The sequence below is a fragment of the Drosophila rhopaloa genome, unplaced genomic scaffold (genome assembly GCF_018152115.1).
Source record: "Drosophila rhopaloa isolate 14029-0021.01 unplaced genomic scaffold, ASM1815211v1 contig_18, whole genome shotgun sequence".
Taxonomy (NCBI): Eukaryota; Metazoa; Arthropoda; class Insecta; order Diptera; family Drosophilidae; genus Drosophila; species Drosophila rhopaloa.
The window spans coordinates 1-22935 of record NW_025335061.1 but is presented as its reverse complement, the minus strand read 5'-3'; the positions used below and the strand labels follow the sequence as shown (position 1 = coordinate 22935).

At 43.0% G+C, this 22935-nt stretch overlaps 7 protein-coding genes across 7 annotated transcripts; 1 reads left to right on the top strand and 6 right to left on the bottom strand.

Moving 5' to 3' along the window:
- The first annotated feature begins 9795 nt into the window (after window positions 1-9795).
- Window positions 9796-10458, top strand: LOC108038866. The gene is made up of 3 exons (XM_017115729.2): window positions 9796-9870; window positions 9921-10244; window positions 10300-10458. Exons 1-3 carry the CDS (start codon window positions 9796-9798, stop codon window positions 10456-10458), a joined length of 558 nt encoding a protein of 185 aa, XP_016971218.1.
- Window positions 10459-13417: 2959 nt separating this feature from the next.
- On the bottom strand, window positions 13418-14011 carry LOC108038857. Its single transcript, XM_017115720.1, has 2 exons — window positions 13946-14011; window positions 13418-13888 (listed from the first exon to the last, which is right to left on the bottom strand). The coding sequence occupies exons 1-2, from the start codon at window positions 14009-14011 to the stop codon at window positions 13418-13420; spliced, it is 537 nt and encodes a 178-aa protein (XP_016971209.1).
- A 109-nt stretch (window positions 14012-14120) lies between these two features.
- On the bottom strand, window positions 14121-14839 carry LOC108038858. Its single transcript, XM_017115721.1, has 3 exons — window positions 14832-14839; window positions 14663-14774; window positions 14121-14594 (listed from the first exon to the last, which is right to left on the bottom strand). The coding sequence occupies exons 1-3, from the start codon at window positions 14837-14839 to the stop codon at window positions 14121-14123; spliced, it is 594 nt and encodes a 197-aa protein (XP_016971210.1).
- A 71-nt stretch (window positions 14840-14910) lies between these two features.
- On the bottom strand, window positions 14911-15505 carry LOC108038860. The gene is made up of 2 exons (XM_017115722.1): window positions 15437-15505; window positions 14911-15381 (listed from the first exon to the last, which is right to left on the bottom strand). Exons 1-2 carry the CDS (start codon window positions 15503-15505, stop codon window positions 14911-14913), a joined length of 540 nt encoding a protein of 179 aa, XP_016971211.1.
- Window positions 15506-15673: 168 nt separating this feature from the next.
- Window positions 15674-16259, bottom strand: LOC108038861. The gene is made up of 2 exons (XM_017115723.1): window positions 16209-16259; window positions 15674-16150 (listed from the first exon to the last, which is right to left on the bottom strand). Exons 1-2 carry the CDS (start codon window positions 16257-16259, stop codon window positions 15674-15676), a joined length of 528 nt encoding a protein of 175 aa, XP_016971212.1.
- Window positions 16260-16443: 184 nt separating this feature from the next.
- On the bottom strand, window positions 16444-17097 carry LOC108038867. The gene is given in 2 exon segments (XM_017115730.2): window positions 16444-16899; window positions 16987-17097. Coding segments are annotated over 2 exon segments (567 nt in total).
- A 70-nt stretch (window positions 17098-17167) lies between these two features.
- LOC108038862 lies at window positions 17168-17641 on the bottom strand. Its single transcript, XM_017115724.2, has one exon. The coding sequence runs from the start codon at window positions 17639-17641 to the stop codon at window positions 17168-17170; it is 474 nt and encodes a 157-aa protein (XP_016971213.2).
- Between the last annotated feature and the right edge of the window lie 5294 nt (window positions 17642-22935).

Here is a 22935-nt window from a genome sequence, read left to right as displayed (position 1 = left end):
CAAAACGATAAACACATTGCGGGCCCTGCATTGTAATCACTTTGACATTTATGCATATCAAGCAAAAGGACGAAGCGACTTTGCCAGCGTCATGGTCTGTGCCCTCGTCCTCGTCATCTTCAGCGTCCCCCGATCAACTTGTCTCCATTCAAATGTAACGTTTTTAATGATGTCCAAATATATCGGCTCAGCTTGCGTATACTTTCATGCTGGTCTGATTTTCGTTTCATTTTAAATGCAAATGAAATAAAGACGAATTCACAAGCGTGCCGAGGAGTTCCTTCTATCTGCTAGATGATTATGTTCTTCCTGCCGCATATTTTTTAGCGCAGTTGGCAAAATAAAAACTTCAAAGAAAGCTCAGGAGATTTATTAAATGTGGGAGACCCAAGAAATATGGTTTTCGCTTTTGCATTTTGTCAAGTCAGTGAAAGTTTTTAATAGGCGGCAAATGGTACAGAAGCGCGTAATCTGTTCGAAACTCCAGTGGAGAGGGACTCAGGGGGGTGAGGCCCCACCTGAAGAACTATCGCACCCCGGCGACAGAGGCAGGAATGTCTAACATAATGAAGGGGCACTAAAACAATGTAATGAAATAATTTCCATGGCTGAAATGATAACAATATATCAAGCAGACACGACGAGCACAGCTAGAACATTAGGAAGCGAGCAACCAAAACAACGAAAGCGACGGCAAATAGCCGAGTTTGTCGCGGCTGGCTTGACAATTTTCAGAACCGAATTCTGTGGCCTGTCGTGGGGGTGGGGGAAATGCGGGCCTGGGAGTGTCTGGGACACATGCTGCCAGCTAAAAAACCAATTTGTTATGCGCTATAGTACAATTTAACGGCATTTGATTCCCCAAATTGCGTGGATGCATTTGAAATGGAGAATTACAATGGCAAGTGGAGGTGGCAGTGGAAGCTTACCCTTTCTGGTTAGCTAATTGTCTGCGCTCTCCATGCTGAACACGTGGAGATCTTCTGAATTTTTATTGCAAAACTTTGCTCCAACTGAACTTTGCTCATAAAGCAAGTCGGCTTGGTGGGGGCGGTGTACTTAGGCTGCAGAAAATTCCATTTGTAATGTTGTCCAAACTCATTTGGCCATGTTAATTCATTAATTCAGCTTTTAGCCGCCCACTGTCCTGGCGGCGCCTTGATGCTAATTGCCATTTCAGAGCCGCTTTACAGGCTTTGGCCGCTCCTTGGAAATAAAAGTTAAAATCATCTCAATACGTATACGCCGTGTGGGATTCAGAAAACTAATTCTCTGGCGCATTGCTTCCGCAATTAGGCTTGCCCTAGCCGCCCACGTATTTTCTTTGTGCCTTTCTATCACGGAGTTTATTTTAAAGGCTTTTATAGTCCACCATGGTCCGGCACCGTGGGTCAAACTGTGAAACAAAAAAATTAAAGGTAATCTAAACAACCTCATATTTTCTGAGCTTAAAGCCTACTTTTAGCTTACCATGAGGTCGAGGAAAAGAGACCATAAAAATATCATACTGATTTTGAATCAGTAGAAATCTATTAAGCGAAAAACAATTAGCATTTCACAAACCTTTTCGAAATGAGCTGCAAGCTATTTAAATTTAAAAAAATAATCTTACATAATCATACGTAAAAAAAATGATTTTTATATGTAAATAAAACTATTTGATTTTAAAGAGCCTTACTTTTATTATTTTAAGCTGAAAACCCAATTTACTACCCTGAAAACTTCCCTACACGTCTTTCAAATTTAAACAAAATTATTTATATTCCCTTAGGTAGACTTCAGAGCTCCAGAGGTAAAGGAATAGGGAACAGCATGCTTCTAAGGTGAACGTTTTTTTTTTGGTGTTATACTTAAACTTAGGCTACGGCTTATTTTTACTCACAAATAACAGTTTTCAGTACAATTATGGTAATTTCCTAAGGAGTCTTGAGATAAAAAGTAAAGATTTGGGTGCTAAAACGGCTTAAGTTAAAGAAAATAATCAGAATTTAAATTGCTTAAAGAATATTCTTGTTTGGATAGTTACATATATTTTTTTGTTGGGAAATGAACGTCTCCGAATTTGTTCAAATAAAATAAAAATTTACTTCAAATCACTAATTGTTTGCTGCCGAAAATCCGAAAAAGACTGGGAGTGACCATTGATTAGAGCTACAGAATAAATTATCAATTTAACTCTATTCTTTTCCTATGTCAATATTTTGCTGGTAAAAAGCGTTTTTGTTGTGTTTAAATAAGAATCTTAACTATTTTGCTGAAGCGTATCAAAATGTTAGACAAGTTAGTATTTATTAAGTCGAATGCATAATAAATTTTCGTCACAGAGTTTGATAATCTGTGTAAATAAGAGTACGGAGAGGTGTGCGGGGGAAAACTCCTTCCAAGAACATGTTTGCTTATATTTTGTTGGGCTAAATAATAAATAAAATAAACAAAGTCCTTAAAAAATTATAAAGTAAATAGGATAATGGTAGATAGAAACATTTTAAGAACAGAGTCGGCTCAATGCACATTTTATTTTATGCGCACTCTTTTGATTTCTGTTCCACGGTGTGTGGCCTTTGATTTTGTGCTGATTTGAGCGCTTTTGTAATTGGAAAAACGCTTCGTATATAGAATGAAATCAATCAAGTGTGGCAGGGAGCACACTATCCTCAGAGTTCAGTTGGAAATTGCCACCCCATCCCTTTTGCTACTCTATCTTCCGACTTTGTTGGAATTGAGGGATGAAAAAGGATACTTCATTTTTGTTTTTTTTTTATCTCTGGCCACAGTTGATTTCCTTCGCTGAGCAGGCTTTCGATTTAGCTTTTCCACGATTTTTTTTATTTGCGGCGGCAGTAGCGCTAAATTAATTTGACTGCTTTGTTCTTTATTCCAACCCACACACACTGGGCAGTGCTTTTGTGCGCATTCGAATGCTGTTATAAATATTAATTAGCTCGGTTTCCAAAGCAGGCAGCATTGTAATTTATAAGCTTAGTTTTTGAATTGAGCAAGAACGTTGTTGCGTTAATTGCCGGAAAAAGTTGTAATTACCGTTTGAAATGTATTTCCCTGCTGTGGTGCGATGCCAATTCAAGTTCTTGGATTTTTCTTGCCCCGAACTTAGTTGAGACAACTACTTGGGCGCGAACCAAAACTTTCCTTGTCTGGCTTAAGCATTTTTAATGATTGTGTAGGCCACAAAACATTCCATAAGGAACAATAAAACTATGCCAGTGCCCAACAACTGGGGCCTGCATGTGTCGCATGCAAAGGAGTCGAAAATTGTCTTCAAATTGAAAGCGAAATGCGAGCGCATTTTAATAAAACATATGCGGTGCCCCCGCCTCGGGACCCTCCTCCCCCGCCAAAGGACACCCGTGCTGCCTGTCGCCTGCCAATAACTCTTGCACTATCTTGGCCAGGACCGGAGGACAGACCGACCTCATCGCTTGCTGGGAAAGTGCAGACAAAGCCGCAGTCACAGTTCGCTATTGCGGTTGAGTTATGGGCGGGCCCGGCCAGAGGGCGCTCTGCCACGCCCACAGCCGTACCACTCGGGAGGGCGCACAGAATGTGCAGGCGACACAAAACATTTTGGAATATGTAGCAGGCTTTTAGACGGCCCAGCCGGAGGGCCCTAGCGAAGAAAAACAACATTTTGCGGCCAACATTAAGCTCAACAGAAGTGGGCAGCAGGATGGGGCAACAACAATGAACCGAAATGAAATGAACTAAAATAGAATGGAATAGAATAACTTGGCCGAAATGCGACAAGAAAATTGTATTACAACAATGGAAAGCGATTGTGGTGAAAAGTACAATAAAATGTCGCTAAATTAGACATGAAGACAACCGCAGTTAAAGGGACGAAGGAGCCGCAAGTGTAGTTTACGGAGGCCATGGGACGGGACAGTTCAAGTAGAGACTTGGTTCGAAGGGATAAGTGGAGGGTTGGCCAACTAATTGAGCTCTGTGGATGGGACACATGATAAGTGCATAGGGCTTAGCTCTCTTTCTGACTGTTTTTTATTTGCTCCTTCATTTTTTTTGTTAAATAATATATTTTACTCATTGCTATTAAAATATATCAAATAAAACACAGGAGAAAAAGTTAAGAACATCGAAAATTAATTTTTTTAAGCTTTCGCGTTTTAAGGACTTTTGTTTTGCTGCATATAAATACATTTTTTTTTAAGAACTCTTAGTTTTGAAGTTTCAATTATATAAGTTTAAATAACAAGAACATTTTGAAACCAATTTAAAATACTTTGACTGATTTTTTTAAATTTATTCTTTATCTGAGTTAATGAACATTTTATATGCCAAATTTCATTTTCTGATTAAACAAAAGACTTTAAACTTACATTGCATTAATTCCATTGACATAGGAACTTAGGGGTTAAACTGAAATATTACCTGAAAATAAAGAAGACGGTTGTAAAAATGGCCGTAACGATAAACCGACTCATCTGGTGATGCTAAAGATGCTGGCAATGTCAAGATGATGTAATCTGAGTAATGCAATTGTTCACTAAACGGCGATCAGAATGACAATGTCACCTCCTTTAGTTTTATAAATATTACATATTTAGTGCAGCTATCGTTGTAAACGCTTATTAAATTAAATTATAAGGGACAACCAATCTCCAACTTCAAGACAGCCGACCCAACATTTTAGATTGCCATCTCACTCTTCGGAAATTAAAGCCAAAGTCACGTGCACCATTCAAAAACAATTTAATGAGACGATTTGGCCGAAAAGTAATATGCAATATGGTAGAGGCACCGGAGCTTCCTGTCAGTCGTTCTGATAGGCAATAGGAACGGAACTCCTTTCGCTCGAGGGCGGTCAACCCTCTCGCCGTCGTGGGACATGTCCGGGGGACTGAAATTATGCGATTATCGTGACATTAAGGCGAGAGAATGAGCCCACGCAAGCCGCTTAAATGCTATCAAAGCCGTATTGGTCGAGGGCTTCCGTCTGGGTCGAGCTCGTCGTGTTGCTTTCCCACTCCTCCGAATCCTGCCAGCTATCCGCCTGAACTGACAACACAATGCTCGATGACGACGGAGAAGTCGCTGAGCCAGACGAGGCGACGACAGGACACGCTAGTACCATCCTACTCAGCCGGGACTGAGACTCTCACTTCTGTACTTTGTGTGAAATAATTGCTAGGAATTTTCACGCGTATTTCCGCCTTCGCCTTCCGCCGGGTTGAAGGCAGTCCTGGGAGCGACTTCCTTGCCTGGGCACTAAAAATTTCACAGCAATTTTCAGCTCACCTGCGCGCAAAGTATTTCCACAGCTCGTTCCGTTCGTCGTTGCGATTTTAACAATTTTATTAAATTGAATTTATATCATTTACACGCTTGTCGACTTCAAGTCTGCAAGGACCGGTGGCATCCACCTGCCCCTCCACAGCCGTCGTTTAATTTCGCGCTTTCGTTTTATGTGGCATTTCTGCTGGATATACTCGCTTTATGTCGGGGAAGAGCAGATACTTTTTGTAGGCATGTCGAGGCTGGTAGCAATTTTTGCTTTCATGATTATTGATGCGGGTGAAATTTAATTGGTCGCCTTGTGTCTGCCCTCCTTTTTAGATAATATTTTTCCAGACTAACGAGTTGCAGTCGCTTGCCTGGCATATTAGACCACTTGAGCCAAACCGGGGCGTTGGGGATACTTCTGAGCTCCGGCTAATGCCAATTTGTTGGCCTAGGAACTTCAAGCAATTCTTTTGACCGCTTCCCCGCCTATTTTTTGCAAAGTATTTCTATCTAGAAACTTTAAAAGAGTTGCCACGCATGTCTGTGCCGAAAATTTGTTTAAATAAAAGAAAAACTTTTCTTATTTCGCGTAAAGCTCTCTCGAAAAAAAACGAGTGAGCAACAACAAACAAATAAGCAGCAAAGAAAACTTCGACGCCGATACAATTTCGTAAAATGTCGAAAACTGTGATTGCGTGGCAGGCGGCAGGGCTAACTCCCTCCTGCTCCTTTGGCATTCAGCTGCTTTCCTGCCCCGGCACGCCCTTCGAGGAACGCAAGCTGCTTGAGCGCCCAACTTTGAGGCAAATGTAAATACTTTTCCTGGCAAATATTATCACAATTCCACGCGGCTGCTGCCAGAGACACTAAATAAACTGTTGGCTTGGGTCGCAGCCGAAAAGTAAGCAGCAGGAACTATCCTGCAATTGCAATCAGAGAGGGAAGTGACGAGGGGCTGAGGGCTTGGAGCCTGGCGGAATTCATAACCTTGCAAAGTAGCACCAGGGAGCGGGGAAGTAGGTACATCATCGAGTAGTCGATAAGCTGTGCTGTCTATAAAGTCACAAATGGAGCCCTTATATCGGCCACTGACTACGTTGAATAAAGCCATCCCAATCCCATTTCCATGCGCAATTAGCTGGCGTAATGTGACGGACAAATTAGCCAAAATCCCCTCTCAACTTGCAACCGATCCATGTGCACACACCAGAGGCGCATAAAAATTCATGTCCTCGAATATTGCGCATACGCCGCGTTGCGCAGCTCTGCATGGCGATAAACTTCAAGTGCCCTGCAATGGACGACCACGACCACATGGCCATCGTTTGGACAGGCAATGACTAGAACATGGCTGTCCGCATCCGCATCCGCATCGATGGCCATTGAGAAGGGGTCACGGGTTCGGGGCTTCGGGTTTCTCAGATCCTGGGCTGTCAGAGGCAACGCTTTGCCATATTAATCTGGTTAATGATGAAACTGAATCAGCGTTTTAAACGAGCCACTGCACAATGAAGTGCTTGGTGCCGCTGCTGTGTCGCATAAATGGCCCAGCCTGCAAATAAATTAGCTGTGGCTTCCTCTCGCCTCTCGACCACTGGCCATAAAGTTGCCATTCTCGGCCATTTTTTCCGGGTGCAGTGTAACATCCGCTGTTGACTTGGATATAAGGCAACTTTATCTCGCCGAGTGGTTGAGTCTTCGGCTGCATATTTTATTGCATCGTTGAAGAATGAGAGACATAAGGCGAAACAAAAATTCCTGCATGCCGTCTCCACTTATTTGGCCTTTGACTTAGAAAGGTAATCTAGTCAGCCTTTAAAGTAATGCCGCTTAAAGTTATCCCACGCTTCATTGCTTCCTCATTGGCACGCAGTGTCCGAAAAATTGCCCAATTATTCAAACGAATTTCACGCATTTAATTGTGTAAATTTAGCCAGGCATGGCAGACTCCACCCTTCCTCCCACCAGGAGTCCAGGACCAGTCCCCAGGACCCCTACCACCCACCGGGTGGACCATGTCCGTGCAGTCCGAATGGGCTGATGTGCGTCGGCTAACGGTACGTAACGTCATAATCACCCCGAAGCGCACGTAATTGGCCAATCAATTGTGTCATTGTTCGCATTTATTACGCGGCCTTTCGGACTCTGAGTGTGTCTGGGGCTCGGCCCGCCGTGATTTATGTGGGAGGTGGTGGGGGGGGGGCCGAGGCTAGGGCCAGGGTGCAAGTGTTAGGCCTAGCAGAAGGAAAATTAAGAAAAGCGAAACTGCAGCAAACGAGATCCTGCAAAGGCAGTTTCTGTTTCGCCCTGTTGTGGTTTTGTTTTCGCTTCTTTTTCCCTGTTTTCAGCTGTAACTTTTTAACAAATGCACAAAACGAATGACAACTTCCGGTTCCGGTAGGGGAACCGTGGTGTTCGTTGGGATGGAGGAGTGCGGGTCTACGGCCGGCTGTCACTGCGAAAAATTACATGCCTTGCGCAAAAGTTTTGCCTCTTCATTATTCTAACATCAAGTCGACACGAGTTGCGGTTTTTGCAATTTTTCTTCAACTCCCGCACCACGTCGCCGCATTCTTCTCCCAGGAATTTGTGCACAGTCAGACAAAGTGTGAAGCGAGGCACAAAACTTCTTCTTGGGCTCCCGAAGGCGCACATGCTGCCAACTCGGAGACAGCGACTCAGACACCCAGTGAACAGGAACGACTCGTGGCCAGGGGAAGGCGGTGCGGAAATTATACGCTGCATTTTAATCACAATTCAAATCAACGGACTCATCGTCCTTATTCCGAACAGCAGGCGTCTCTGCTTGGCAATCCATTCAGGACTCCTCCCACGTACGTACGAATGTTCCACAGCGGAAGTGAGCGGGGTTGGGATGGGGTTAGCGACAGTTTTTCGGAGTCCTCCACTTGGTTCATCATTAACTCCCAGTAAGTTGCCAGGCGGTTAAAGTCGTTGGCATACATGTAGACCATGCTATCGTACAAAATCATAGTTGACTTGCAATAAATGGCCCTCAATTTGTGGAATTAATTTCGGTATAATTTATGAAGCTTTTCCGATTCATTTACAATTACCGATGTTGTTCAAACTTCATCGCGCGTAAACATTTTCAAAAGAAATTGAGCATACATTTGGCATTTTTTGTGTCGGTAATTTGGAAAAATATGGCCAATAGCTCTGAAATCACTGCCCAAAAAGTCTGGCTGAAACTGGTCGGCTATCAGTTATCAACTGCCCTGTTGGAGAACTTCATAGATCAAAGTGCCACATAACTGGCAGGAAGAGCACGCGCACCTTTGGCTCGATAGGAAAACTTTTGTACGACATTTTGTGGGTGATTTATTAATGTGTAAGCCAATGCAATTTGCCAGCCTTTGACAGATGGCGATAAGCGGCAAACAAGAGCACCAAAAACAGCAGAGAAAAAGGAAACTGTCAAAATGAGGCAAAATCAATGACAGTTGCCATTCGGAAAAGTTCGCCGGTCCAAAACCCGAGCCAGACGGAAAATTAAGTCGCCTCGATCGTATCGTATGCGGCAATTAGCATTTCGTGGCAATGTTGCAACAATAATTTAACAAGCCAGCAAAAGCTGTTCTGGAGAAAAATCGCAAAAACGCCGAGGTCCTCCAGCAAAGGATAGCAGAAGGCAAGGAAAAAAATTATTTGATTATCCTGCGGCCATGCGCTGTCACAATTTTGCAGACTTCCCGCCGAGCGTGTCGACCGAGTCCAGGCGGCTCCGTGTCCGCGTGTCCTGGTGTCCTGGTGTCCCGATGTCCTGGTGTCCTGCAGCAGCGCCATGAAAGTGCCACATCAGCGAAAGTCTGTTAACTTCCGGTTTATGGTTGCAGCAGCTTATGGAGTCATTTCCGCCTGCTCCTCCCGCTGCTCTTCAGTTCCCATTCATTCGGCTCAGCCAGCAGGACACGGGAGCCAGCTGGCGGTGCCCGCAGACCATTCTATTAAATCATCATTTCACTCCGTGCTCCAGCTCGAGCTCCTCTCCGCCCGCCGCGCTTCCTTCGGCGCACTGCGCTTGCGGTAATTTCTTTCTCCTTTTTTTCGGTTGCAAGTGCTTCCTTTAGATTTATAATTAAGATTTGGTTAGCAGCAAATAGCGGCTCTTTTTGAATTTATGCTGCCCTGTCGGGCAGGCAACTGCAGCTGCCCGTTAAGCGGTAATTTATCATATTTTTAGCGTCAGTCCCTAACAAATTATATGGGCAGCCGAGAGTAGGGAAAGACGTTGGGGTGGGACTGTGTCGGTTGGGTAAACTTCTGAACAATTCTGCAATTTAATTACGCCGAGGGCCTGGCCCGAGAGCCACCTGAGTGGATCTGCAGTTTCATTAGCGAGGCTAGGGCTCTTTCCCGATATTGAGGTTTTTACTGGAGCAGATCAAGATGTGGTGTTCCGCAAATGAAAAAATGATGATGTTTTAATTGGTTCATTAGCAGCAAACAGCTCAAGCAGCGTGATCTAAACGAAACCAATTGAATCCAGTCCGTTGAACATAGAAGTCAATATCGACAATGATGCTTGTCCGCAGTGCCCTCTTTTTTGAACTGATCCTCTGTTCAGTCTGCAGAATTCATGCGGGTCCCAAGGTGAGATCTGGCACACATTAGCAGTCGTAGCACAACTGACGTCGCCACAGTCCTTGAATTTTCTGCTCTTTAGGAAGATTGTCACTGGATACAACACCAAGTACATGTCGCTCTATGAGGCAACGGTCAGCCAGGACTTCACCACGGTCAACTTCACCTTAAACTTTGCGCGGGACATCTCAGCGGACATATGGCTGAAGTCCACGATTGGGCAGCGGGTGTCCAAAAGAGGAAACACCTACAGGGACGTCTTCACATACGACATCAATCTGTGCAGGGTAATGGGAAGGGGCAAGGGCAACAGTCTGATCGATTTCTGGATGAACAATGTCCTAAGAGAGTCAAATATTCCTCGTGGCTGCCCAATCAAGGAGGTACTGTGTGGTTTCCCATCGGGCTCATGAGGTTTACTTTAAACTCCCATTCCAGGGCAACTACTACATGCGCAACATTCGATCGGAAAAGGAGACCATTCCACGGTTCATTCGCTCGGGCAGCTTCCGGATAGACGCCTTTGTCTATGTGAGAGATTGGCACAACGCCAACTTGACAGACACCATATTCTACGTCGACATCAATATGAAGTGAATGGGTCGCTCTCCGAAAAGGGCTTACTGGAAGCCAGCGCAACTGGTCACATTAAAAAGCAATGAATCATTGAAGAGCTCAAATCTCCACTGGCTAACACAATTTCTCACTTCCAATCGAGTAAATCGTTGCACGTGCACTTCGCATAAATAAATTAATGAGTCCTCCAACGAGGACACGGATACGTCCACCGACACGGAAACAGATTTGAGCCCCGAACGTGGGCGTCCGCGCTGCAAGCTGCGATTTATACGAGTGCGCAATCTAAGCGCAAAATAATTTAAACACTGTCAATAATAGTTTGGGGACAAAGTATTTTTCCATCGACAAGTTTGCCTCCGCCCCCCTGGTCCCGCCCTCTGCGATTCGTCCTTGGTCCGGCTCCTCTCGACACGTTCGCACGCGCCCAAGGATTCCCCGGGTTTGCTTCGCCTTCGCCATCAATTGCACTTCCGCAGCTGGAGTGAGGGGCGGAGAGCAATTTCTTGTACTTTGTCGTAGCCCAGGGAAGAACCAACGGCAGGGCAGTGCAATCGGAGTTGCGGGCGCAGTCTTTGGAGCTTCTTTGAAACAAATGTGGGGGAAACCGGAGGGGCAAAGGGGAAGGAGTGGATAACTGGAGAAGTGGCGTCGTGTACTCAAGGAAATTGCCATCATTATACTTGTCGCAGTTGCCGTGCTTTGTGTTAAGTAACGTTTAATGTTTGTTTGCCGTGAAATTGATTTACAAAAGGGAATCGCACTGGCCTCCCAAAAGCCATCCGATGGGACTTATGAGCTTTGTCCTTACTCAGATGGGGTTTCAATAAATCAAATCATCTGCAAGCCATTCTTTGGCATTATTTCAAAGGCCTCCAATTACATGGCAGGATAGGCGTTTGAACTAATTAAGCAAAGCTTACCTGACTTTCGCTCGTCCTGAGGCCCACACTCATTAGTCATCAGACATGCCTGCCGGCGTTGTCAGGACCAGGAGTCGAGTGTGGGTGAGGAACGAACTGGGATGCGCTGTGGAGGGGCGCAATCATCACCACACAACCTGTAATTATACCAGCGGGATTCCGATCAAATTGGCTAGCATGAAGGCCTGGGGCAAATCGTCAGTGTGTAACAGCAAATTATGACCGGACCGTCAAGTCGAATGGACTGAGAAAGCAGAGGTTCGGAAGGCAGCAGGCGGCAATTAGGAAGCAATAAAGTTAAACGCTCACAACACGAAGTCACATGTTACGCAGACCGTTCGTTGAACGAAGTCTAATGTCTCCTTTTTCCCGTACGTTTTCCATTTTTTTCTGCTGCATGCGACATCTGCGATCCCAGTTTGACACTAAGGACAATAGAGCTAAATTGAATGCTCCAATGTCTTCTCCTTCTGCTGCATCGATAATCAACGCAAACGTAATGCCGTGCAACATGCTGGAGCCTTGTTCAGGATATTATTATTCCACGCCATAAAACTGCTGCTATCATCCGTTGCAGACGTTCCCCGAACAGTGTGAGAAAAGCAGCGGTAATGATTCGGTTATCGCTGCTTGAGTGCGGATGTTGTTAACATCATCATTGCATCAAGAACACATTCCAAAAAATATTGCAGTTTTTCAGATGTAATTAATATAGACTACTTTTAAAACAACGCTAGTTTTGGTATCAGAAAATTGAACTCTTTAAATTTAAGTTACACGATAAATATGCGAATCTTTTACTCTTAGACTGACTTTTCAGACCCGGTACTAAAGGAAAATTTGTGTTAACAAAACAACAGGTTATTCTGACTAAATAATTTAATTAAAAAAAAAATTATATTCACAAAATAGTTTTGAGAAATAGAAACTTGAAAAATGTGTAATTTGATTTTTAATTAAGTATGAAGTACTATATTTGGTTTTTGGTTTTCTCGCCTTGATCAGAATTAAATCAGTAATCACAAAACAGTTTTTACCAAAATTTTATTTTGCTAGCTTCAGTTAAGAAGAAATCGATTTCTTAAAAAGAGATATTTTGTGAGGAAAAACGATATTTCGACAATATTCGAATACTTCTTGCAATAAGAAAAACTTTTTTGGAAAGTTTCTAACGGGCTAATTGTATATTACCGTAGAAGGCAGTAACCGTATTGACTTTTTAGAGTATCAAGGGGAGACTACTAATAAATAACAGCAGAATTAAAAAGCTGCTGTAATGGTTTAAGATACCGATCGAAATATATAGGTTTAACAAAGGGAATTGATATTAAGGTTTTAAGAAAATCCACTGTCTTGGAAGAAAGTGCGGTGAGCCCGACGCTGTGGTTCATAGGTATCAAAAAAGCAAGGATTTTTGGTATTTTTAGGACTAAGGGCCCTGGAATAATTTTAGCTTTGGTAAACAGTCTGATATCTAAAACGTTTGTTTTGCGACTTTTTGAAAAGCCCGCTAGTTAGCATTTTCCCGCTAGATTTTCTTTCTAAGAGCGTAATGGTACATTTACGTTATGGTACATTTACGTGCTGCATATTGTTAAAAAGGAATTGACTTAATTTCGCGAAGTTAAATAATAAATTCGGCAATAAGAAATGTCAGTGTAGACGAATAGTTTGAATTATTAATTAAATTGTTGGTAGAACATTTGAGAAAATTTTTCGTCGCAAAATTCGATATCAGAATTGTACCGACTATTTTAGCTCGTTAATATGTGTTTTTGTTTGTTATACTTTATGTAAAATTGGTCGGTAGTGTTCCTTTACAGCGTTGAAAATAATAATTCCATATGCAAGGGTATACAACATTATTTCATCAATTTGCACATTTGAATAGATGATACCCGTTACATCATACACTATTGTCATGAAGCTAATTCTCTATTAAACTCAAAAAGAAATAAAATACAAGCTACTCCCTGCAATGTATATCGCTTCTGAAGCTATTGTAATATTTATATACTAAAAACATTACAATATATTCAGTAGCATTGCGTATATTTCTAGTTAGACAGGATCGCATCAATCGTCAAATTCAAAGCTTCTTCGAATGACTTAGTCCCGTATTTGCCATAGAAGAAGCTTACCTTTCCGCGATATTCACCAGGGATAAGAAACTTGTGGGTCATTGAACTCCCCATGCGCCAGTTGCGCAAGTAGTAGTGACCCACCTCTACAGGACAATTGTACATAAAGTTACTGTACTTGGTCATATCCTTGAACCAGGACTTGAACAGGCTGTTCTTCACACTCGACGTCACAGCGCACACGTCGTTCTTTTGGTTAAACATGGACTGAAAGTTCTTGGCGTTGGCCAGTCGCAGCTGAATGTCGAAGTGGGCCTTGAAGCCCCTCTGAATGGGTCTGTTCAGATCCATGTCCATATTCATCAAGTTTTCGACTATGGTCAGCGAAAAGTTTTTGAAGTATTTTGGACTGTAAGAGCAGCTGCCGGTGACGAACTCTACGCTGCGCTCCTGAAAGAGAACCAATCTGGAGATATTCCTACTCGGGTCCATGGAGGGACTTACCCCCACAACGAGATCGATTTGAAAAGCCAATTGAACGAAAACGATGCACGCAAGAAATTTGCACATTTTAATGCCCACGTTGAAACTCAAATGAAAGCCCTCGAAATCAATTACATGCTACGGTCACGAGCATGGAATAATTTTTTCCAAGCCATTAGCCAGCCGAATCAGCGCATCAGATATGTATGACAGCATCGGCCGTACAACTCATTATGAAGTCCTCGTCTTTGCCCTTGTACTTTCCAAAAAAGTTGTAGGTCTCCAATCGGTACGATCCACTAGTTATGAACGGCGGCACTAAGCCCTCTCCGAACTGCCAGCCCCGCAAGTAGTAGTGGCTCGCGTTCAGCGGACACTGGCGGAGGAAGTTGCCGTACTTGAGCAGGTTCTTGTACCACTTCTTGAAGAGGTTGGTCTTGGCCGCGTTAACAATGTTGCATACGTCGACATTGGTGGAGAAAAGGCTCTGGAAGCTTTTCGAGTTTCCCACGCGTGTCCGGAAGTCCAATCTGGCTCTCCAGCCTCTGAGCAGAGGCTTTCGCAGGTACATGTCCAAGAAGATCTGGTCGTTGCGGATAGTGAAGGTGAAGTTCTCAAAGTACTTTGGGTTGAACCGGCTCTCGCCGGCTATGAACTTGATGTTGCGATCCTAAGAAAAGCGAGCTAGATCTCTTGAGTTTTATTCATAGGTGTGCCCACCCAGTTTAGACCACTTACCGCCGTGACAGAGCAAAGACCTATTGCCAGAAACAAATGTATATCCACCCCAATTATCTTCAAGATCCCCATTGGCCCAGCCAACTCTGTTCGCAATAAGTAGAGAACTGCTCTAAAATTGTTTTATGTTCAAAAAATATATTAATTATTCAGTGCATTGGGGCCTGACTTCCCCATTATACACTTACACACTGTTTAACTGTCTGGCTGCTGACTGTAATCAATCATCACCATAACCCCTCAAAAATCTAGTTTAAAACGGCCTCTACACTACACTCTAGAAGCGGATGTTCCACCTTCTTCTTAAACCTGCCATAGAAGAACGATCCGCCGATACGGTAGTCGCCCAGGTAGAGGAAGGAGGGCACATAGTTCGCATCTAGGGTCCAGCCATGCAGGTAATAGTAGCCCCTACCAATTGGACAGCTTGTGGCAAAGTTTCCCACCTTCAACATGGACGTGAACCACCGTCGATAGATCGACTCCTGGGAGCCCTTGATCAGGGCGCAGTAGTTCATGTCGTGCTGGTAGACACTCTGATAGGGCTTACCCTTGGAGACACGGAACTCGAAGCTCAAGTGCGCCTTCAGCCCCTGCCGCAAGGTGGTAACCAAAATCATGTCCATCATCACTTTGGTTTTAATAATTTGGATACTGAAGTTGGAGAAAATCGATCTGTTGTATCTGCAGTCACCGGCCTTGAAGGTCATTCTGGGGGCCTAATGATCAGATTCTCAAAAGAGCCTTCCTGGATGGAACTCAATGTCTTACCACGCTTTGCTTGATGACAACAGCAACCACAATCAAGCCCAGAGCAACAGGTACACGTTTCACGGGAAACATCGCGGGATGATATCAACTCGACCATTGCCACTAACACCCTATGTTTGTACATTGCAATTAAAGCCATTTAATGGGATTGTTTTTCGGTCCAACTTGCGTGATAGATTGGATAATCGGTCAAGTATGAATGACATAATTATACACGCCCAAATACGGCTGAACCCGTAACTATTTGTTATGCATTGATGCCTCCACAATGCACTGGACAAGGAACAGCTGCTTCTTGGTGCGATACTTCCCGTAGTAAACGAAGGCCCTCAGGCGGTAGTCGCCACTCAGCAGATAGGAAGGCACCAGACCCATGTCGACGTGCCACGCCTTGAGGTAGTAGTGACCCGCCGGAACCGGGCAGTTCTCCATGAAGTTGCTGTTTTTGGTGACGCTCTTCACCCAGCGGCGGAAAAGCGAATCCTTCAGGGTCGAGAGCAGCTCGCAGTAGTCGGTGTCGCTCTGGACCAGGCTCTGGAAGTTCTTGGCGTTGCTGAGGCGCAGCTGGACATCCACGTGGCCGCGGAAGCCCGCCTTGAGGGCCTGGAGCAACTCTATATCCGCCGTGATCGTACTGTTCACTGCCGTGACGTTCAGCGTACTGAAGAACTTGGGATTCTTATCGCAGTGCACTCGACTCAGGCTCACCGAACTGGGCTGGCGGTGGCAGAGTGGATTAGATACCGGATAGGGTGTCCTGCACACCAATGCTTACCTCTGCCAGCGACACGAGTACACCGGCCAGGATAAGTGCTACCTTCAACATTGGTACTTCCGAATTCAAGTCTGATTGCAATGGCAGTCTGGTCCGAACGGTGCTCTTGTTTTTCGATTGCACGCAAATCGGATCCGCTAAGTGGTTTTAAATTACTCCGAAATGGCGCAGTGTGAAAAATCATATTTTTAGAATATGGTACTGGCTTTCGCTTTATTTATGAGATTGGAGCCACCTACGTGGCTGTTAGCAGAGCATAGACGTCCAGGTCCAGAAAAAAGTCCTCCTGCTTCGACTTGTGCTTGCCATAGAAAAAGTGAGCAGTCACACAATAATCCCCGGGAAGCAAATAATGCGGGACCAACTGCGAGTCCAGCTTCCAGTCATTTAGGAAGTAGTGGCCCGCGGGCACGGGGCAGTTGACCATAAAATTTCCGTGCTTCAGCATGCTATCGAACCAGTTCTTGAAGATGCTTGTCCTCACCGAGGAAATCACGCCACAGGTGTCCAGAATGTTGGCGAAAAGACGTTGGTATCTTCTGCCCTTATCGAGGCTTATCTGCATGTCGAGAAGGACCTTAAGGCCGCGGTGAATCGTCTTGGAGGTTACCATATCCATATACATGGTGTTGTTTCTAATTTCCAGAGTGAAATTCTCGAAATGTGCCCTACTGAATTTGGATCTTCCCGTCTGGAAAATTAATGATGACTTGGGCGCAAGAAGACCAGATTGATAAGGAAGAGGCCTTGGAAAGCTTTTAAAACAATTAATACTCACTGCATTTGTGGTCACCAATTGGTGAAATAAAAGCAGGGAGGCAAAAGTGAATACTTTCAACATTTCCATGCTGATGACGAGCGTATAATGATGTTAAAAATAAATTTTCATCCAGCCACCAATCAGACTAAACTAATTTTAATTGAGGGCTACATATAAAATTAAGGGAATCACTAATCTCTTACTTTAGGTCAATTTCAAAGGCACAGCTCACAACGAATTCTTTGATTCTTTCGTTATTCCTTAACTGGTTCATATCGAACTTTACTCGGTACTTGCCTGCATACAAAAACTTTGGAATGTAGAGGTTATTGTAGTTGTAGTTTTTCAAATAGTAAAAGTTTGGTTTCACCGGACAATACCTATTGAAATTGCTGGCTTCGAAGAACGTCGCAAACCATCTCTTGAATATATTGTTTCTCCTTTGTGCCAGCATATTACACATATCCAGAGTGTATTGGAAAATTTTCTGATACTTATTAGAGTTCTTCATGGCAATGAGGAACTCCATGTCCATTTTCACACCCGGAACCAGATCTCTTATCAAAAAAAAATCCATATTTAGCCGTGAATTTTTAAGCAGCACAGTGAAATTAGAAAAGTAGCTTCGACTAAAGTTTCCACATTGACATTCCAGCATTATGATTTTATTCATCTAAAAGCGTTTGAAAGTGTGAGTTAATAAATTCTTTTATAGTTCCACTAATATTTACTACGAAAGTGGGCATGAGCATTAAGTACACCACTATTACCAAAAAAACAAACAATTTCGTTGGCATTTTTAAAAATGGTCTCTCGTTGATTGCCGAATATTTACTAGGCCGAAGTCCCATAACATTGGCTTTTAAATGTTAGCTTTTTAACAGAAGCGTTTATTATGATTGACGCAAAAATTTTAAACGGTCGTTAAAGAACGTTTATTTTGCTTATTATTCTTAAAATATAAAACTGTTTTTTCAAAAAAAGAAAGAAAGGATGAAACTTTTTCCAAATCGAAGTTCATTTACCCTTGCAGCTATAACAAAAATGTAATATTCTATAAAACGACTTTATACCCTTGAAGCTATCAAAAAAATGTTTATTAATACGCGCAAATGTTTTTTATGTTGATTTTCCTATATTTGTATTTCTAAACTAAACTAATGCTATCTGCAATAGACGTATGATTTTTATAAAGCTAAAAATGTACTTCTATATGTTGAGTTTTAAGCGACTAAGCTATTTTTGTTCCATTTAGTTGTATTTTTAATGGTAGCAGCTGTGGTCTTTCGATTTTTAGAAAAAATGTATCAGAGTATTTGCGTGTATGTTAAAAAACAACAAAGTTATTTTTCAGCCCTTGCCTCATAAATATATCAAACTCAAGGAAAAGTTGTATTCCAAAAGACTAGTTTTTAGACTAGTTTGATGAAAAATATATTTATTCATCAGGGTCGGAAATTAATCGTTCACTGCGGCTCAGCCTTTTAAATTAAAAAATTACCTTCTCCAAAGGTATAAAAAGAGATCGATATCATTATTTTTCACGAAGTTCAAATTTTCAATTAAAAAGATCTGCAGTACTACATTATAAAACAATAATAACAAAAATTGTCGCATACTAACGATGTATTTTTTAGGAACTCAATTACCTGATATGATCAAATTTATGATTGTTGCCCATCAGTGCATGGTGGTTTGAATATTTAACGAGATCAAGTGAGCAATCTACCCATTAATAAAATTTCACAACTTGTTCGAAGCTTTACCTATTTAGGCAAGCCGAACTCAATTTTTAAGTAGTCTCGTGCAGCCAGCGGTTCAAAATGAGTTCACAAACACCATACCAAATTCTGATTTTACTGTGGTGGCTTTCTTTGCATCAAATGATGGCCATTGTGGGTAGGATCTTATTTAATAGAGAACCCACCGTAGAAATCAGTGGAAGTGCTGAGTCACAGATGCAAGCATGGTACGGTTTACGTCGATACAATTAACATATCGATAATTTAGAACCGTGTTTCTTGTGAGATAAGGACAAAAATGAAAATCCCAGTTGGTGTAAAGTTTCATATAGGTCTTGAGAGGGGACTAAGTCGCACCGGAACGTACAACACAACTTGTTTAAGCGGTGGTCTCTTAGTTTGGCCAAGCATGGACGGATGCCGAATCGCTGCCCTTGGCCAGTTGGTCAGTATAACATCAAGGATTGGCAGTTGGGTGATGATCTAATTCCGCAATTCGTTGTTCCTGGTCATTACAAGAGTAAAGTTATGACTTACCTCGGGAGCATTGGCTCGAAATCATTTGAACTTCTGATCGAGTGTGAAGTAACTTCGAAACTAATTTGATTGAAACAACTGAAATAAAGCCAACGCTGAATATAAAATTTAATTTCTGTCATTTTATTTCTGGCTTTAAAGCCTTCATCCCACTGGTTTGCCAAGGCTGCAAGCATATCCACAGTCTTATTCTCCGGCAGGCATTCAACAAGGCAGTCAGTCATTCGTGGCGCTCATCCTAAATGCAGTCAACGTGTCTATGTTTATCCAGCGTAGAGCCCAACCCAAGTCCCCAATGCCGCATTTATGTGCACGAACCACTGCAGAAAACAATTGCACGTAATTCTGCTTACGCCGTTGCATTGCAACAATGCACAGCGAAAAAACAGACAAAAACCAGCCTGCCTAGCCATTTGTTAGCGTTTTCGGTTTTCCGGATTTTTTCCCTTTTCGCCTTCCTGCGGTTGCGACAGTCTGACGGCCAGACGGAGTGACGGACCGACAGATGGATGTGGATGGGCAGCCCACCGGGGGGACGGTGGAGTTGTCAGACGTCGACCCATGCGCTTAATCAGAATCGGGTCTGTCGAAACTAAGGCGCCATTTGCCATTGTCCAACGATGTCTGGCCCGGGTCGTGCCTACTTCCTGGGTCCTGGTGTTGGCCAAATAAATGTCTTGCCTTCGCTCTTCGGTGCTCCTTTTGTTTTCTGTTTGTGCCTCGTTCTGCTTTCACTCCGTGACTGACTGCCTTTTCCCATTTCTGTCCGACTCCGCCTGCATATTGCATTTATTTACATAGGCCCGGCCTGACTTTTGATTTTAAGCTCTTTGGCTCTTCTAACTCAATTCCCTCCCGAGGCTTTTCCCTTGCAGCTGTCATGGCGCCAGGTACCAGTGTTTGTGTGTCGGCTGTGATTGTGGCTGTGTGTTGCCCTATGTATTTACGGATGCATTTACGTGCTCGGCCTCTTGCCTCTTGCTGTGCAAATAGGACACTTACCCATTCTGTAGGTCGCCAGGATGCAGACTCGGGCCCGTGACCATCACCACAGTCCCTATGTGTGACTTTTGTTCCTTGAGCTACCCGGATTATGTGGGCTGCCTAAAGAGAAGCTCGTTCTTTAATGCTTACAATATACTTGGCAGATTTACCCTAATGACATGATTTGGGTTCTTGCTCATTACTACTAGCCGTAACAGGAAAAGTGCTCTAAGGAAGAGACATCAGTATAAAACCGTTTAGACATAAATGTAATCAATGAGAAGTAAACATAATTAGTAAGATGCTTATCAATTTGATACTAAACTCGTAAAAGGCGGGCCAAAATTAAAGCTAAAATTGACTATTTTTAAAGCAAATATAGCCGACTTAAAATATATTATACCGCCCATTTTTATTCTTTGATTTGAGATATCCGTTTTAAACACAGTAGTGTCAAATCCACATTCGAATGGGGATCGTTTTTCTCGGTCAGTAATAGCTTATTTTTGATAAACCTTGGAAGTCAAAGAGACGTTATACTGTATAGATATAGATAGTAATAATACAAAAACATTTTCTACACTATTTATTGATAGACCTTAGGATTAGAAGTCAAATATATGTTATACTATATAGATATACTAATAATAACGTTCAAGAATAAATCATTGAATCCAAAAACTTACTAGCCTTCTAAAGTTGTATTTAAGCCGGACTAAAATGTGAATCCGGGTATATGATCTATCGGTTGCTATTATTCTTTGGTACAACCTGATTGCCTTCAGAAGGGGGTTCGACTCGTAAAAACTATAGAAAATGCCTCGTCAACGATTTTCAACCACATTGCTCTGATTTGGCCCGAGAACAAAGTCTCCTTCTTTCTTTCTGGCTCCTTACGGAGCGCTCTGCTGCCACTCCAATTGAAAACGGCAATCAAAAGTGCAACGGAGGAAGACAATTTTCACACTTGGCATGAAAGAAATATATTTTGCTTGGCAAATATGCTGACCTGACCCCTCAGAGCAAACAAGCTGCCAGTGCGGTGGCACTCGTGCGAGTAGAAGGAAAACGTCATCATAAATGCCCAGAAAGGACTTGGAAGACGGCAGGAACAGCAATCAGAGGCGCCTGGAAATATGCAATGCGAAAAATCAACACAGCACAACGACGAGAACGACCCCAATTACCCTCGTTTCGCAGTGTGAATGGGAAAAGGAGTGAGCAGCAGGAAAAATGCCTGCAAATGTACAGGCGTTGGCATGAAAATTTGTCACCTAGCAGAGCAAACACCTCCGAATGCAGTGTGTGAGGGTGGGCGTGGGTGTGGATGTGGGTTCTCGTGTAACTGAGCCTACAGATATGCAACCAGCGAGTATCCCAGTAATCGACACTTGGGCGCGGCAAACAGGACTCCGAGCCCGAACCCCTTCGCCTTCCCTGGCCGCGTTTGCGCCTACTGGCATGCAATTGTAGGGGCAAGAGTGCAGTGCCGGCCTGGAAATGTGCAATGCTGGGATTGGCCGACGCAGGCCGTGCTCATAAAGTTTTCAGGGGCGACTCGGATTGGTCAGGACGCGGTTAAGGGCAGCTCCCAGTGCGCATGGGCGGCGAGAGAGAGTGAAGCCGGCGTGCTCAGCAAATAGAAGGAGCGCCCCACAGTATGCAATGGTATTTTATTTTTATCCTGGCTCGTTGGTGGGCTGTGTGTGTGTGCGTGTGTGTGTCGGGCGATTAAAGCTCTGTGCGTGGTGAAAATGGACGGGGATTCACTCTCGAGTGGTGGTGGTTTTTACACTCAGTCTCTGTTACGTGTATGTGTGAACTAATTGCATTGGAATGTTTTTGTCTCGCCGCCTTCGTTATTGTTGTTGTTGTCACTGGATGTCTGTATTTGCATTCGGATTTTAAGCAGTTGACATTGATTTAAGCTGCAATTTGTATTATTGGGGCAGCGTGAATTCTTTGACTAATCGTTGAAAAACTAATCAGAAAATGTGCATACTTGAGGTACTTTTTGGGACTTCATCATATTAATTGTTTGTACAATTTATTTTGTATCTGTGTTGTTTTGGTTTTTATCATTGTTGCATTTAAATGCCATTAAATCAACTTCGCCTTCACTTTTCAACCCCAAGTAATACCCTTGGGAAAGCTTTTGTGGAGACTTCGCTATTTGTCTCTTTTCAACAGCCTGTTTCTCGTCTGACTTTTTCTATATGCCTCTTTCATGTTACTTGAGTCCCCAGAAAGGTCTACACAAAGAGGAGTAAATTCGCCGTGGTTTGAAGCTTTTATGCATTGCGAAAAAATCCAATTCATTTGCTCTAGCAAATCTACGAATTATCAATTTGCTCATGGGCACCAACAACATTTTATTTTTGGAAAGAACTCAAAAACTGTTTTGTCAAAGTTATGGCATTTTGAGTGATTTTGGTTTTATTTGGAATATTAAAATCCTCTCGAAAGTTTCTAAGAAATGTTTTTTTTTATTTAATTGTATTAAACGAATGTTTGCTCTTTGGAGAAAGCCCCTTGATATTCCACTTCTTCCACTGATTATTTACCATTTTTTATCAAATCCGGCCCATCAAATTGCACCCGCAATTTTTTTGTTGATAAGGCAAGTTTCCCATCGCTTTTGAAATTAAGGCAATGACCATAATAGAAGGATTACACCTAGAAAACTTGATTATTGGGAAGATGT